The sequence below is a fragment of the Alosa sapidissima genome, chromosome 3 (assembly GCF_018492685.1).
Source record: "Alosa sapidissima isolate fAloSap1 chromosome 3, fAloSap1.pri, whole genome shotgun sequence".
NCBI classification, from domain to species: Eukaryota; Metazoa; Chordata; class Actinopteri; order Clupeiformes; family Clupeidae; genus Alosa; species Alosa sapidissima.
Genome location: NC_055959.1, coordinates 28,201,623 through 28,217,744, shown reverse-complemented (window position 1 = coordinate 28,217,744; position 16,122 = coordinate 28,201,623). Strand labels below are relative to the sequence as shown.

The 16,122-nt window shown below is 43.6% G+C and overlaps 1 protein-coding gene and 1 long non-coding RNA gene across 5 annotated transcripts in view; one reads left to right on the top strand and one right to left on the bottom strand.

Moving 5' to 3' along the window:
• The window catches only part of cdk12 (cyclin-dependent kinase 12), a 32,321-nt gene extending 20,276 nt beyond the window's left edge, over window positions 1–12,045 (top strand). For all 4 annotated transcript variants that reach the window (XM_042086365.1, XM_042086367.1, XM_042086368.1 and 1 more), the window contains 11 exons: window positions 3,015–3,154; window positions 3,430–3,600; window positions 3,760–3,949; window positions 4,386–4,442; window positions 4,815–4,916; window positions 5,179–5,256; window positions 5,399–5,515; window positions 5,948–6,079; window positions 6,385–6,602; window positions 7,694–8,251; window positions 10,725–12,045. In XM_042086365.1, the coding sequence (XP_041942299.1) occupies window positions 3,015–3,154; window positions 3,430–3,600; window positions 3,760–3,949; window positions 4,386–4,442; window positions 4,815–4,916; window positions 5,179–5,256; window positions 5,399–5,515; window positions 5,948–6,079; window positions 6,385–6,602; window positions 7,694–8,251; window positions 10,725–11,125 (2,164 nt within the window). In that variant the 3' untranslated portion in view covers window positions 11,126–12,045. The remainder of the gene's footprint in view (window positions 1–3,014; window positions 3,155–3,429; window positions 3,601–3,759; window positions 3,950–4,385; window positions 4,443–4,814; window positions 4,917–5,178; window positions 5,257–5,398; window positions 5,516–5,947; window positions 6,080–6,384; window positions 6,603–7,693; window positions 8,252–10,724) is intronic.
• An 884-nt stretch (window positions 12,046–12,929) lies between these two features.
• LOC121705462 lies at window positions 12,930–13,749 on the bottom strand. The gene is made up of 2 exons (XR_006030796.1): window positions 13,208–13,749; window positions 12,930–13,116 (listed from the first exon to the last, which is right to left on the bottom strand). It is a non-coding gene; the product is annotated as an uncharacterized LOC121705462 (long non-coding RNA).
• Between the last annotated feature and the right edge of the window lie 2,373 nt (window positions 13,750–16,122).

Sequence of the window (16,122 nt, the reverse complement as noted above, 5' to 3'; positions counted from 1 at the left end):
CCATAATGCAACCTAGTACAAACATTTGCCCAAATTCCATCAATGATGGGTGTTTTTTTTTGGTTTATGTATGAGATTGCAATGTGCATGGAATTAGGGATGTAACGGGGTTGAAGCATGTGTCATTAATTAAATCGATAGGACATATTTGAATCAAAAACGGTGCTGTCCATCAACATAAACAGCATAAAGTTAAAACGTAATTTAAAGTCCCAGACGTTTAAAGGGGCGTCGATCAGTCAAGACAGGCCTACACCACAACCGAGAGTGATGAATGTGAAATGTTTGAATAGCCTACAAAACACTGCATTTAGAAGACAACTGTGTATAACCACACAAATCTAGTTAATGGTGAATTTGGCATATAGCATGCACAGTTAAAGCATTTTAACAGCCTTAAAAAACAAACTTGGTCAGTCAACTGTTGGTGTTCTCATTGTCATGGTTTAAAAGGAAGGAACATAGGCCAGAACAAATGTCCCTTCTACTGCAACATACAAGTTTAAACCATGTTAAATTCTAATGAATCTAGCTAGTGACAAGAAGTATTGGGGGAAAAGAACAAACTCTGTGTAGCCTACCTCATTCAACAGTCAACTGCCCTGATTTCTAAAGATCAGCATTTACATGGCCTATAGGAAAGCCCAAATCAGTCCACTTCAAGGGTTATTTAGGGATTACTTTGTCTGCTTTTCTAATTGGGCCCAATAGACCTCACCTCTCGCTGGAACACGTAACCACTGGATCCAAAGATTGTTGCCAAGTCATCTTTATCTTTATCTTTAAACATTTAAATTCCTCCATCAAGCTAATATTGGAACAACTTTTCCCATACAGGGATACACTACTGAAAAACAAGAGAGAAAAATACATTAACCCAATTGGAAAATGTTGTATGAAAGATCATCAAGACCATTTAGTAATGTTATAATTATAGGCTGTGGTCATAAATCATGAACAGTAATGATCTTGATATGTTAGCCTGGAAACCAGACTCTCTGACTTCGCAGAGAGTCTGGCCTAGATCCATAGGCGTTCGTTTATTTCCGGGTGGGAGGGCACAGTTTGAGGTTTAAAATCATTGGAGTTCCTTTGAACCGCTTTGAACCAATAACTAACAACCAGCGTTTCGTCATACAGAGAAGTTTCTCTGCAGCACGCCCATAACAAGCACGGGTGCATCTTATCAGCAAACAATCACACGTTTCATCTGCGCAACTCTCGCCAAAATGCATCATATAGTGTTTTGTGAATGTACCCAAGTCAAACTTTCATATAAATGCATAAGTACGTCCAAAGCGCCACTTTTAAGCTTGTATGCGTTGTCGTTTTCGGGTGAAATGACCTTTTGAATGGGATTCCTATAGGGCTACTACTTTTTTGATACAATCGCGTCAAAATCGCTTTTTTTCAAATACTATGAAGGCTCGACACAACATGAAACTTTGATCGAAGTATCATCAGTGTCTCTACACATGAACTCCAGCATTGAGAACATTGTTGGTGTTCACAGAGTTTACTAAAAGAGAGGTTTTGAACAACTCACTTGTTTTTTTCTGCTCGCTGCCATCTTGCAAGGAGTGAGTTGTCCAAAATCTTTCTTTTTAGTAAACTATGTGTACACGAAAAATGTTCTTAATGCTCGAGTTCATATGTAGAGACACTGATGATGCTTCGATCAAAGTTTCCAGTTATGTCGAGCCTTCTTAGTGTTTGAAAAATAGCGATTTTGACCCGACCATGTAGCCACTAAACTACAGTTTGACTCGGGTACGTTCGTAGCCTATTTCAAGTGACAAAATCTATGACTAAGGTTTAGCTGACGATATAACATCCTACTCCACTGTGACTTCGTTCATGACACTCCTGTTAATAGGCTAAACTATTATTTACATTTGCTCAAAGATTTCATAAGTGTAAGTCCTTTTCGCTCCCTACGTTGATGTATTCCAAGCGATCTGCTTCAGGGGCGGGGACGTAGTAATTGAAACACCATGCCTGGGTACGTAATCGCTCTCAGGGACGCCCTCTGTTCGCTGGTTGGTTGGCTGCCCAACTGCCGAAGTAAACGAGCGTGAATCAACCTATTCCAGACGGAGTACTGTAGGGAAAAGAAATCGACCGGAAGTACGTAGACAGGCCAAGGCCAGGCTATTAATATGTAGCCTAATAGCAATTGATTTAAAAAATAATGTGTCTAAATGAGATACTAGTTTGACAGAGATACTAGTTTGCTTCATGGCCATTTAGGCTATTTTATTTGAGACTATTTCCTTGGGAAATTAACCCAAGAGTTCTAGTATGAGTTGGATGTGATGATTGCTGCAAAGATGGGTCCTTACATGGGAGGTTGTTACTAAAAATTCTCTACTTCTATGGAAATGATCATTATCGTTATTGTAGTCGTATACTTAGTTAGAGTACACTGAAATAACTTAATTTGGATTTGTTGTGTACTGTATCTTAATCTGTGTGATCCCAATTTTAGAGTTTATGAAATCCTCCATTTTCAAGAGTAGTGAAAGGGTCTACCATGCATGCACCAGTGGAATATTACTGTAGTAGAAACTTTACCAGAGCCAAGATTTTGGAGGATTCACTCTTGTAGTCAAGTTGAGGGTTCTGACCAATATGATGAGGCTGATTTTGACACAGATTGCAATTTCCTCAGAAGGCAGAATGCAAAGACCCATAAACCAGAATCAGACTCACAAACAGGATATCCTGTCACTCCAGTTTCCCCCCACTCAGCAAGATAGAAATGGCAAGTCCAAGCTGTGCAACTTATGGTGTAGTATCTGCTAATGTTTGCTGCCTACTCTGTTTACACTTTTCATGGTTCATTTTAAATGTTCATGTTTCTACAGTTGTGTCAGGGCCTGAATAGAAAAGGAAACCAACACCAAACCAAATAATTTATTTTGTTCTTTTTACATGAATACAAATGACTACAAAGGTCCTGTCCGCCATTAAATCCATGCTCAGGGATTGATTGATTGATTTGGTCTGTGCAGGTTCTGCTGTCCGCGGTATGGTGAGCGAATGCAAACCCAGAGTGACTGGGGCAAGCGCTGCGTGGACAAATTTGACATCATTGGCATCATTGGAGAAGGCACCTATGGCCAGGTGTACAAAGCCAAGGACAAGGACACAGGTGTGTGTTTGTGAATTTGTGTGTGTGTGTGTGTGCAAGTGCAAACTGCAGTGGTTTCTACTTGTTGGAAGATTATGTTTTCGTTAACATAACAAGTGACCGACCTAAAGAGCAATGTTTATGTGAAAATGTAACGAAAAGTTCCATTGTCTGTTGCCATAACGTGTGATGACGTTTGCATAGTCATCACATGTATGTTCAGGAATGTATTTGTGGGTGCACCCCTGTGTGTACTACTGATGTTTGATTGTGGGTGCGTGTATGTGTCCACACAGGCGAGCTTGTGGCCCTGAAGAAGGTGCGTCTGGACAATGAGAAGGAGGGCTTCCCGATCACGGCCATCCGGGAGATCAAGATCCTCCGGCAGCTCAACCACCGCAGTGTGGTCAATATGAAGGAGATCGTCACTGACAAGCAGGACGCCCTGGATTTCAAAAAGGACAAAGGTCAGCCAGTGCTCTGATTCCATGCTGAGCTGCCCCCCCCCCCCTTTCTTTCTTTCCCCAACTAGTGCTGTTGTGTCCCTGTCTAGGGGTCAGGAACATGAAACAAAGATTTTAGAAGGCAAAAATACAACAATGACCTATTTGTGTGTATGTGTTCAGGTGCCTTTTACCTGGTGTTTGAGTACATGGACCATGACCTGATGGGGCTGCTGGAGTCAGGCCTGGTGACCTTCTCCCACGAGCACATCCGCAGCTTCATGAGGCAGCTCATGGAGGGCCTGGACTACTGCCACAAAAAGAACTTCCTGCACAGGGACATCAAGTGCTCTAACATACTACTCAACAACAGGTACTGCCCTGAAATGGGTTCATTTTAAGTCAACACTCACTGCTGTAATGTAAACTCAAACTGCAGGCTGTAATTCTTAAACGGAACACATGGGGGTGCCGCTGATCCAACTTTCAGGATGTGTGAAGCATTCCGCTGTACTAATGCATTATTAAATCATGCATGTGCCCTTTGTGGTCTTGCAGTGAGGGGCAGTCCCTTTCAAAAGACAGACACACACACAGCCTTCAGCAGAGCAATACTAGGACTCTGCAGTCCTTTCTTTAAATCTTGAATGCCTTCAAAGCTGTCGATTTATTGTTGGACCAATGCAGCCAGTTACTTGCATCTCTGGCTGCCAGAGGTTTGACATGTCACCAAGTGCAAATGCATGTCAGTTGAGAATGGACTTTTAAGTGCTACCCCTGACACCATTGTTTCTGATTTCTTCCCTCAGTGGTCAGATCAAGTTGGCCGATTTCGGTTTGGCCCGGCTGTATAACTCTGAAGAGAGGTAAGTTCCCTCAGCTCTGAAGCTGTACCTTACCAAAGACTGTGGGTCGTACTCTCCCCATATCAACTGTGTGATTTCAGTGATTAGTAACGTTTTGTCTTAACCTGGGGTATCCAGTCCCACAGGTGAAACGTATTGTATGCAGTGACAAACCTGTGTAAGTTAAACCAGAGGACGTGGCAAACCTGTTAATCAAAGAGCCTTATGGCTTCATTCTCTTGCCTAAACAAAGCTAGTCAGCTGCTCTTTTAAGAGGTTTACCATTTGGTCTTGAGTTAACTTAACTAGGTTTATCACTAAACCACCTACTTTGATAATTGATTGAGGCACTTTATTTGACCTCTCCCCCTCTCCTCACCCAACCCCACCCAGTCGCCCCTACACCAATAAGGTGATCACACTGTGGTACCGCCCGCCTGAGCTGCTACTGGGGGAAGAGCGATACTCCCCTGCCATCGACGTGTGGAGCTGCGGGTAAGTGCACATAGCACAGCAAACCACATGAGACAGGTTATCACTCTGCTGAGTTAATGTCACACGACGCATCAGAGTGTTTTCTACAAAAATGCCTTTCAACTCTTTTGTCTGTATATGGCTTTTTAGCCCTGTACAACTGTGATGCGTGCTGTGTATGAGGATACAAATAAAATAAAAAAAACACCTATGGTCTTGGAATTTGAATAATCAGTGATTATGAAGAGTAACCACAAACTTTTTTCTATATATATATATTTAGGTGTATCCTGGGAGAGCTGTTCACAAAAAAGCCCATTTTCCAGGCCAATCAGGAACTGCTGCAGCTCGAGCTCATTAGGTATGCAGCACACCATTGGTTAAATCTCACCAACATGCTTCTTGATTGGTCTGTGGTTGATCCATTAGCAGCTAATGCAGTGTCTGCTAAATCTACCGCCGGAAATGCTAGACCGCTGCTAACCTCTTGTCGTCTCTGGCAGTCGGCTGTGTGGTAGTCCCTGTCCTGCTGTCTGGCCAGACGTCATCAAGCTGCCCTACTTCAACACCATGAAGCCCAAGAAGCAGTATCGCCGACGGCTACGAGAGGAGTTTGCCTTGTACGTACAGCTTGCTGATGTCTGCTACACACACACACACCTCTTTCATCTTGTCACAAATGGTTTGGTTTGCAGCATGTCAGATCGAGTGCGGTGGCTGAGTTCAGGGGTGGGGCTGTGCCGTCTACACTGCAAATGTTAGCCGGCGGTTTCAAAAAATCCCTCTTCGGAACCCGGTTACAAAAACTACCGGTTACAGGCTCCTAAAATGGCGGCGTCGTGTACACGCAAGGCCTAACTGATAACATAAATTCACCGGTTTAAAAAAAACAGTGTCGTGTAGACGGGCCCTAAGAGTATATTGAGCAGTTTCTCATCACCATTTTGGTCCTCGTGTTGAACAAATCAAACCTGTTTCCTGTGTGGCCGTGACTATCTCCTCGTTGTCTCAACTCATTCTCCCCATCACTTCCTACTTCTCCCTCCCTCTAGTTTACCGACTCATGCTCTAGACCTGCTGGACAGAATGTTGACCCTTGACCCCTCGCGACGTTGCACAGCAGAGCAGGCGCTCAACAGCCAATTCCTGTGTGACGTGGAGCCCAGCAAGATGTCGCCTCCTGAGTAAGTCTACTGTTCATACACAAACACACACACACACACACAGAAAGAAGCTTTTCTTATTGAAATTTGATATCTGTTGTGTGGTGCATCTAATCCCTAAGTGTCAGCTAAAACATAATGGTCCACCACTGTTACAAACTGTTTACCTGGTACCAAAACCTAAAACTGCTGCTGTATTAAATACAACTCAAGTAGTTAAATGAGTGCCGGGTGGCTGCGTTCAAGACAACTTAATGCCTACAGAATTGCTCATGGCATCTTTATTGTCCTCCTGTTGTGTCTGTCTTGTGTCCGTCTTTCTCTAGTCTCCCTCACTGGCAGGACTGCCACGAGCTGTGGAGTAAGAAGCGACGCAGGCAGCGCCAGAGTGGGCTGTCTGAGGATGTGCCTGTTCCCAAAGTGCCCCGCAAGGACCCCGTCGCACCCACCAGCGGAGAGAACAGCCGGCCGCCGCCCAGCCCCCCACCCCCTCCGCCGTCAGCACGCCCAGCCCCGGCAAACATCTCAGCCAATGAGCTGGCAGGTTAGAATGGTTGAAATGTATTATCTTGACGTGTTCTCAACAGGGTTGGGTTCCAAACCAAGTGCTTTTAATGGTACTTAGAATTATGACTACCACGCTCTGATTCACATTGAATCGACCAAGACATTTACAGACAAAAGTGAAATGTTTCCATAAACTTGCTTTGCTATCTAACATGCTTTTCTAAAAAATACTTTTTGCTGTTCTTGGTTGATATGACAACTGATCGGCATTTCTCTCTCAGGCAAGTTGTGTGTTAAAGGCACACTATGCAGGTTTTTTAGCTTAATATGCAAGTTTTTTAGCTTCATTTTCCAGCTTCAGAGTCATTGGAATGGTTATATGACTTTTTTCGGGTTGAATGGTGGCCGTCTCGCTTCCCCCTAGCGCCTGTGAGCGGAAAAACCACCCTTGCAACTGTGGGCCGGTGGGCTGACGGCCTCAGTGTCAGGAAGTATAACGAGTGTAACGAATTGCTTTACTGCATTCAAATACACGTACACGCCAGGCACCGGCTAGAAAAAGGTAGCGATGGAGTTTCTCAGCCATTCGTCATGACAGAGCAAGTGAAAAATAAGCAAAAACAGTAAGGAAATTGCCAATACTGCATAGTTTACCTTTATACATAACGTGTGTGCGTATTATGTTTGTGCAGAGAGAAGCATATATGCAGACAAGTTGGCTTCTTTCACATGATCAGCTAATCATTGCCTAGTTGTCTTATACAGGTGCCTGTCGGAGCTTAAGTTCTTTGAGGGTAGAGGAAAGCACAGTGTGCTTTAGCAGTGGTGCTTTATTATGCCATGACTTTATTGTGAACCCACATTTCAGTAACACCTGGTGAAAATAAAGCCAGAACACATTCTGTTAATCAGTGTGTTTGTATGTGCATCCAGTCCCTCTATTGCAAAATACAACATTTTGTTCAACTGAACTTCGTAGCTTGGGTATGCTTTTGTCCCTCCCACTACAATAGGGGTAGTAATTATTTCAAAGCTGGGTTGGTAATAGAAGCCGAGTGTTGTGAGTATCTAAAAGCGGAATGTGAATTTGAACTCTTTCTCCATCCCTCTGTCTTTCTGACTGTTCAGGTTTGAATCAGACGGAGCTGGCTGTGCTGCTCAACTTGCTCCAGGGCCAGACGGACAGTCTCCCTCAGATGGCCCAGCTGCTCAACTCCTCCACCAACCCCTCCACCCCCACCCGTCCTCCCCCCAGTAGCACCTCTTCCATCGCCCCCTCGGCCGAGCCCCATGCGCCCCTTCCCCCCCAGCCCCCCCCTCCTGAGCCCGACCCCACCCAGCAGCTAGAGCTCCTGAGCCAGACGCTGTCCTCCATCCTGCAGCACTCGCAGTCGTCGTCCTCCTCCTCCCAGCCGCCCGCGCCGCCCGAGGAACCGTCCGCACACCCGCACCGGCAGCCTCCCGAGCCGCCGCCCCAACCGGGCACCGAGTCGGCCGCCGGCACGCTCAGCCAGGAGGACCAGGCGAGCTTGTTCGCCCTGCTGCTGGGCCAGTTCATCAAGCAGCCGCCGGCAGGGGGCCCAGGCGCCGCGGAGCAGGGCGCTGACGAGAGCAACGGTATCCAGGCCGACGAGGTGGCGACGCGCGGGCCCCGCGGTGGGCCCGTTGTTGGCGGCGATCGGAAGGGCAAGTCTTGAGTTCGGTCTCTAGTTAAGGGGCAGGATGTCGGAACGAGGTTTGGTGGAAAAGGGAGGGGGGCACCTTTTGAGATTGGGGGGAAAAAAAGCTAACGCATCTTGAGAGGTTGTGTGTAGGTGATGCATAGCGCTGCAGTTCTGTCCAGTGTTTCTGCCTCCTGTGATTGTACATTTTTGTGAGGTTTTATTTTTTCTTTTGCTACCTGAGAAAACTATGAAATTACAAAAAAAAAAAATGTGAAACTATTAAAAGTATGAAACCGAAGTTGAGAAATAAATGTATGCAATTGTCATTTGAAAAGGAAGAAATATATATCTAAAACCTATAGTAGATATCACAGTGAGGGGTCAAGGCAGAGAGGCTTGCATCACATTTAGGGCAACAGCCAGCTTCACACACACCCACCAGCTCACCTGCGTCTGTAGTCTTACTTTATTTTACCTCCTTGCTGGACAAGCAGACAACCATGCAAGCTTGGAGCCACCACAAGATGGCTGACAAGGAGGTGGCTTCATTTTAGGGCCTGATCACATGACAGTGGGCAGAGTCAGCAGATCCGCCATCGATGTTAATACAGGCCACAGAGACCAGGTTATCCTGGCCCATTATAACCAAACCACAAAGAGAACATGGTTCTCTTTTCTTCTCATTCACAATTTCTCCCTGTGCATTCTGTTCATCCATCACCTGGCATTCTCAAACACAAGCACCTCTTCATACTTGAGCACTATTGCTGTCAGTTTTGTTGCAGCACTACACTAGCAGAGCCTTCCCTTGGAGGACCAACAGGGAATGTCGGGGTGCAAGCAAACAAGGCTGAACTTCCTCAAACCCTCCCCTCTTCCTCATGCTTATTTCTTTTATCGTTTTTAAGTTTTCCTCTTTTCTGTCACACCCATCTCACAGTAGGTTTCTTTCTCATTGTAAAGCAGGTTTGTTGGATTGCCAATCTATCCATAAAATATTGCTATAAAAAGTCTGTATGTCAGCCTTTATATGAAACACAAATCTAATAAATTATACATCAGAAATAAATGTTTTCAACCTTCGACTTCACCTGCACGAATTTCTTTGTGCTTTTGTTTATCCAGGTCACACATTCTTTTCGTTCCTTAAGTGCACATTGTGGGGTTTTCTGTCTCTTGTGTCTTTATGGTTATCTCCCTGTTTTTCGTTCATCAGTCGTTTTTCCTTCACTTCAACAACCATAGCATAACTGTAGTTGAAGAACAGCGTCTGAAGATTCTCATATCATACTAACACCTCCCGCAAGCTAGTTACTAGTTAACCTAACCAAACAATATATTAAAATGTAATGTAACTGTTGCTAGGGTTGTTACCTTTCCTCACAATCTCCAAAACAGATTTGCCTTATTTGCCAATTTTATGCAGATCACTTCCAGCGTACCTCGTCTAGTTCTAGCCTTTCCTAATGTCTTAATTCCCAATTCTTGTCTATTCTAGTAATTGTTTGATAGATGAGGAGAAATTACTTTAATAGATGATAATGTTGGCGGCCTTTTAATGTAAATGGTGGATTTATAGCCCGCATAGCCTACCTAAACTACAAAAGCCGTCGTCTGAAAATTGCTCGTTTTTAAGCAAGATAGAAGTCCGAATCGACACGGTTTGTAGCACACGATATATATAGGCCTACTCCAAAACGACAGCTAACTTAGAATGTTACGTTTTGGTTAGAATTGAGTATTTCTTATGTCCATACTTTGTTCCATTTTGTAAGCTTAATATACTCGACTTGCTTGGTATTATATAATGAACTACATGTAAATGTAATCAAGTTACACGACAGTGCACATTCGTGACCACCTTGATAACATTGGCAGTTTGACGTGGTGCTGTGAATCGCATTTCAGACCACTGTAAATCGATTGATTAAATAGCGTTAAAACCCCTGTGTAGGGTTGCGTAGAGTCGGGTGTTTTGGGCTTGTCTCCTTATTAGCCTTAAGTATTTAAAACCGCTGACTTACAGGGTTCAATTCAGCTTGACGTGCTGGTAGACTAAAATAGACTTGTCCAGTCATAATAAGTTGACAGTTGAAACGAGTTAAAATATCCATGGAATGTTTAAATCCATTTGTCTGGGTGCGTGGGAGGAGGCGCTGAGTAGTGTAGCCTCATAATTTTAAAGACATTGTTGAAAAATAATTTGGTAGGCCTACGTTTTTTTTTAAAACAGGATGGGAGTGTTGGCAAATAAAAGTGCTGTCTCGTCCGACCGCTAAAAAAACCCGATCCTTTAGCGACCTCTGGTGGCATATTTGAGTACCTCATGTTGCGGTGGCCTGGTCTTGTGTGGTCCCCAAAGACCAAGGTCACCCCCTAATTTTTGTTTATTATATCTGACATATGTAAATTTAGTGTGTGTACATCTCCATGTCTGCCCCAATAAACGTTTGATATTGCGCTGTCTGACTCTAATCTTCTGTCCCCTCCCACAGATGATGCACTGAGGAAAGTGAATGCTCCTGACCGGATGGACTCTGAGCGACGGCCCCCATCACCCCCCCACCCCCCTTCCCAGCATAGACTGACTGATAACATCAGTCCCACGATGGCCACGGCTCTGCTCCAGCTCATTTCCCAGCAGGACTCCCAGGGCAGGCCTCCTCCACAGGAGCCCCAGGCCAGCCAGGAGCCGTTCCCCCAGGGCACTGCCAACACAGTGCCTCAAAACTGGACCATACGCCCAGAGAATTCCCCCCTGACTAGATCAGCGCACCCCACCCAACCCCAATGCGACGCTAACTCCACTACCAATGTGACGGCTAACGCTACATCCAGCTCTGTGCAGTTCCCCAGGGACCAGGACTTCCGTTTCACCCAGATGGGTCCACCCTGAGCTGGAAGGCTGCTTAAAACACTGGGGCCTAGGACCACACGGAGATCAGCGATGATGGAGGAAAGCGGTTCTGAGTGTCTGTCAGAGCTTTTGCTGAGAAGGGAGGTCATTGCTGAACATTTATTCCACATTCTGGACATCATCTTGTCTTTCCTTATGCCTGCAGTACCCTCTCCACTAAGACATAATGATCAGCAGTTGTTGTTTTTCCAAATCTGGTGAAAGACAAGAATTGAAACGAGTGAATGTTTCTGTATGAATGTGCTTTTACGCACCATTTCAAAAAGATGCCACAACTTATGTGTGGCATAATGGCTCTATAAAGCGGGACTTAATTGTTTTGGGTAGTTTAAGGCGGGTCAAAAGTTGTGTGAGGGAATGGGGTAGTGGATGAAAATTTGTTTGCTTTTTAAAATTCCCTTTGAAGTATGAACCCTTTTGCTCTTGTGCCTCCTGTGTTACTATCGTAACTCTTAAGTGGCATCTGTCTGGCATTCAATGCTTTCGTTAGTGTGTGTTCTCTTGCACCGGCAGTGCTGTTTCAGAAATGCTCCGCTCAGTTGCATTGGAGTTCCTTTAAGTCACTGAGATTGTCCCAATTTTTTTTTTTTTTTTTTTTTTTTCAAGCTAACCCTATCCCTTTATCACAACTGGCACTCAATATATTGAAACTCAGATAATGGCTGACTGAGAGAATGTCCAATAGATTACCAATCACTCCATTCTCTGCACGCTCAGTCATTCCGCCCAGATTATCCAACAAATTGGCCCTCTATTCTTCCATTAAATCTGACTAAACCCAATTCTGCTTTCTCCAGCAAATTATGAAGAAAAACAGACTGAGTTAAATGTGGTTTCTATGATATTTTGTATTGTATTTTTTTTCTTTTCTGTTGATTAAAAGAAATCAATTGAAATCACATTGACCTAGATTGGACCTGATTCTTCTGTGATTTTGTGACCCATACTAACCAGCAGGTGGCACTGTATCACTGGCTAACACAATGAGTGAGGATTCTGTATCTATCTGGATAGCTTCACACATAAGTACCATAATGCCCACAACTTTGGAACACTGACATTAAGGTTAGGTGAAAGGAACTCGTCATAAGCACCATTTTGATTTTTTTTTTTTTTTTTAAGTGGTGCTCTCCAACTGACCCGTGCTGACCTGTCAAGACACCTCTGTGCTTTGTTATGAACAAAGACAAGACAATTTGTGCTGTTTTTACTCAACTCAACACCAATATTACAGTTAGAATACAGCCATGGTAGTTTTTGCCTTACTGTTTGAACCATGTTCAACAAGAATAGTCTAACAATCTTGTATTCTCCAATGGCTAGGTTACTTCAAGGGTCAGTGGTTTGCTTATAGCTCATTTGTTTGCAAGGACAGAATGACCAGTGTGAGATGAACCCTCGGCAGAATAAAACTAACCTAGACCATTGGATTTTCATGAAACATCCTCTGGACTCATATTCCAATTTTCTCTACATATGGCCTAAGTGATGTGGGGCTACATATAAATAAAGTTGACTTAGTACTGTACTTTTAGGCTAGATTGTGTTCATGGCAGTATTTGAGTAATTTAATATTCTTTAAAAATCGTTATTCTGTTTAAAATACCAAACATCTGCTTAGTTAAACTAAATGACAAGAACCTAGACTGAATTTAATATAATCCTAGGCCTAGTCTATTTAACTGTTTACTGGTATGCAGCTTCAGCGTTATGAGCTTGTGCTTGGCACTGAACAAGCATTTATCGTCAAAAGTATCTTAGTTGATATAAGTAAACAAAAACCTGATGAATTGGAAATGTTTATTTGATCGACGTAGTTCATTCGTTTCCATTGTTTGGCAAAGGCTTTACACACGACTCTTCAAAATACCAAACAGGGTTCTCTGTGTTGCTTTCCCAGGAGCATTTGCGCGAGGTCCCTCGTGGTCTTTAAACAAGGTACCTTTTCTTGAAGATGGTCCCACCGTTTCCTGTGGTTTAACAAAAAATATCGGTGACAAATTAGCCTTATCGACAGATGATGAGCAATAGGGCGACACCACACGGATACATGATACTTACATATAAACGCAGTGGTGGTGGTCTACTTCTGTTGGCACCTCCAACCCTACTTTTAGGGTGTCGTGTCTGGGCGGCCTGTGATGGTGAATTAGGTTCCAGAGGAGCAATAACAGTAGGCCTGGGCTGCCTTGTAGTTCTTGGTGCTTGTCCTGCGATACGAGCGGAGCGACGGGTTGCTGACGAGCGTGGAGCGGTTGCCGCGGGATGGCCGGCAGGCCCGGAGGTCAAAGGCGAAACCGTCGGTTGGGTGAGTGCAGGCGGCCCATGTCTTGGTGGCAAGGTCGCTACCATTCGCGGCGCATTACGCGGCCTCAGTGATCTCACAGTGTTCGATGGCATCCGTGCTTTGGTGACACGAAGATTACTAACCAAGTGGCTTAATGGACATGAACGACTTGGCTTTAACCCAACAGAGCCGTTTACGCCTTTGATCATTGGGCGTGGACTGGTGTAGCCAGGCTATTGTTGTTCCCAAAGTGCCATTGGTCAAATTATTGATAGGCTACTGTAATTGATGCCACGTGATGCCACCACAGTGTTCAGTTAACTGCATTTATGAAGACTTTTCATTTTCAAAATGTGTAATAATATTGCATTCTCTGTGTAGACTATGCTATTAACGACGGTATGATGGTAGGTTGTTTTAAATGCACCCTTAACAAGATTTGCTCTCGGGGTCCCCCTCTGTCTGAAGCGCAATAATAAACGAACTAAATATGCCTCTTTTGCAACAAAGTACCAGTTTCTTACCCGAAACTAGAAAGTTGCCAGGACGGTAATCACCTACAGTGTGCCGCTCAGACAATGGCAGAAGTGCCGCTCGTCATGTTATGAGGTTATGTGCCATCAAAATTATTTTGGAAACGTTATGTTAAGGCCCAAACACTGTTAAGGGTGCCATTAAGGATCTCATAAACGAACGAAGTTCGAGTGATGGTTAGGAGACCTTTGGCTACACATTTTGTAGGGAGCAGTCCCTGTTGACACCCAGTCGAGTGTGCATCTGAGTGCTGGTGCAGCCTATCCGTCGACTTACAAGTATTTTTCTTCGTAGATTCTTAAAATTACTGGGTACAGGCTTTTACAGGCAATTGCACTTGGCCTAGTCATATTAATTGGAGATGTACTGTGGTTTTGTGAGAATAATAGTTATATCATTGGCATAAGCCATTTCTATCAAGAGAGGGCAGTGGTATCCAGGATATGAACATTCAAAGTGTTTCTCATTGGAGACTTTTCTGTTTGCCATAAAAAAAATCTTGATTTAATATTACATTTTGAATGAATACTCTGATAAACCAAGTGCATCCATAATGCCAGTAAATGGTGCAAATAGTTTTTAGGTAGAAATGTTAGATCAATCCCAAGTCAATCCTAAATTATGCTGAAGGTTTGTAATTCCCATTCAACACAGAAACCACTGGCCACACAAAACCACAATAGGAGCACCCCATTGGCAACTCAATATGACCAGCAGTGCGCATATAGGGTAAATAGTCATTTGGCCATTAGCAACATTTCAGATAGAAAGACCAGAGAAAATGTCTGTCACCTTCCATTGTCATGGAAAACAGAATTAAGAGCTGCAGAAACCCCCTGCTAAAGTTATGTGAGAGGTTTATGTTTGTACATATAGCCATTTGCCTCATAGATTTAAACCACAATAATGATGAGCCCATGTAAAATGCTGTTTTAGTCTCAGTCTGTGTAAGAAATAATGGTCAGTATTGTCAATTCTGGTCAGCCCTCTCCCCTAATCACAACCATAATCACAAAGGACAAATATACTTGTCCCTCTTAAGTTAGTTAAATCAAGATAGTCCTATTGGTGATCTGAAAATAAAGTGTCCAGACCAAAAGACCCGTCACCATAGGTGCTAAGCAGGCTATTTCCTCTCCAGTATTCAAATATTTCAAAATTGTGCCCCCCCCCATAATGTATTCTATTAAATAAAACTTAGTATCACTTCTTCCAATCAGATCTAAAGGGTGCACCTACGATAATGATTCAGTCTCAGATGTTGGCCTTGTATAAGTATGCCTAATAGTAATTTCTAACTAGTTAAGCATTAGTGTGAGGGAAGATGACCAACTGACTTAAGTCATTATACAAGGTTTGTTTAGTTATTTTTAGTTTAGTTTACATGAAAAAATGACCTTGAAGCAGTAATAGAATGTCAAGAAACACCCATTTTGACATCATTTAAAAATGCCTGCTCTGTGTTGTCCAGATGTCCTAAGTTAGCATGCAAACCAGTTAGCGCCAGGTTGGCTCTCACGTGCCACAGTGCTAGATACAATGCAAGTCAATGGAGGACAGCCGTGTGGCTGCATTCAGGACAACTTGAATCTTACAATTCCTCAAAAATAGAAGCAGTACAGGAGTACCATACACATTAGCATTTTACTCCTTTTCAATTGTAATGCTACAATAAGTGTGGGTAGAGGAAAACACACACACAGACACACACACACACACACACACATATATATGTCTCTTATTTTTTTCCAGAGCTGTATATATTGAAAGCTAGTTAAATACACAATGGCATAAATATCTGCTTGCTACATAATGAGCCTTTTAGGAGGTGTCCTCTACACAATCCTGAGCCAATGGTACACATAATCCATGTCACCAATTGTACATCAACCAACCTAATCCATGATGCCAGTTGTACACCTACTTTGGAAAACTTGGGAAATGTGTTTGCTTTTAAGGACAAAACTCTTTAAGTGTAACATTATGGCCGTATAAGGCTCAAAGCCTTAAATGATAAGATAATTATTACTAGATTGGGCTGATTGCACAGTTTCAGGCGTCAGGAAAGAAGGAAGAGATGGCTGGCGTGGAGGACGTCTAAGGGCATGCAGGGCGTTTCGCTGGACAACTGGCCCTCTCCATCCAGCTGGCCATT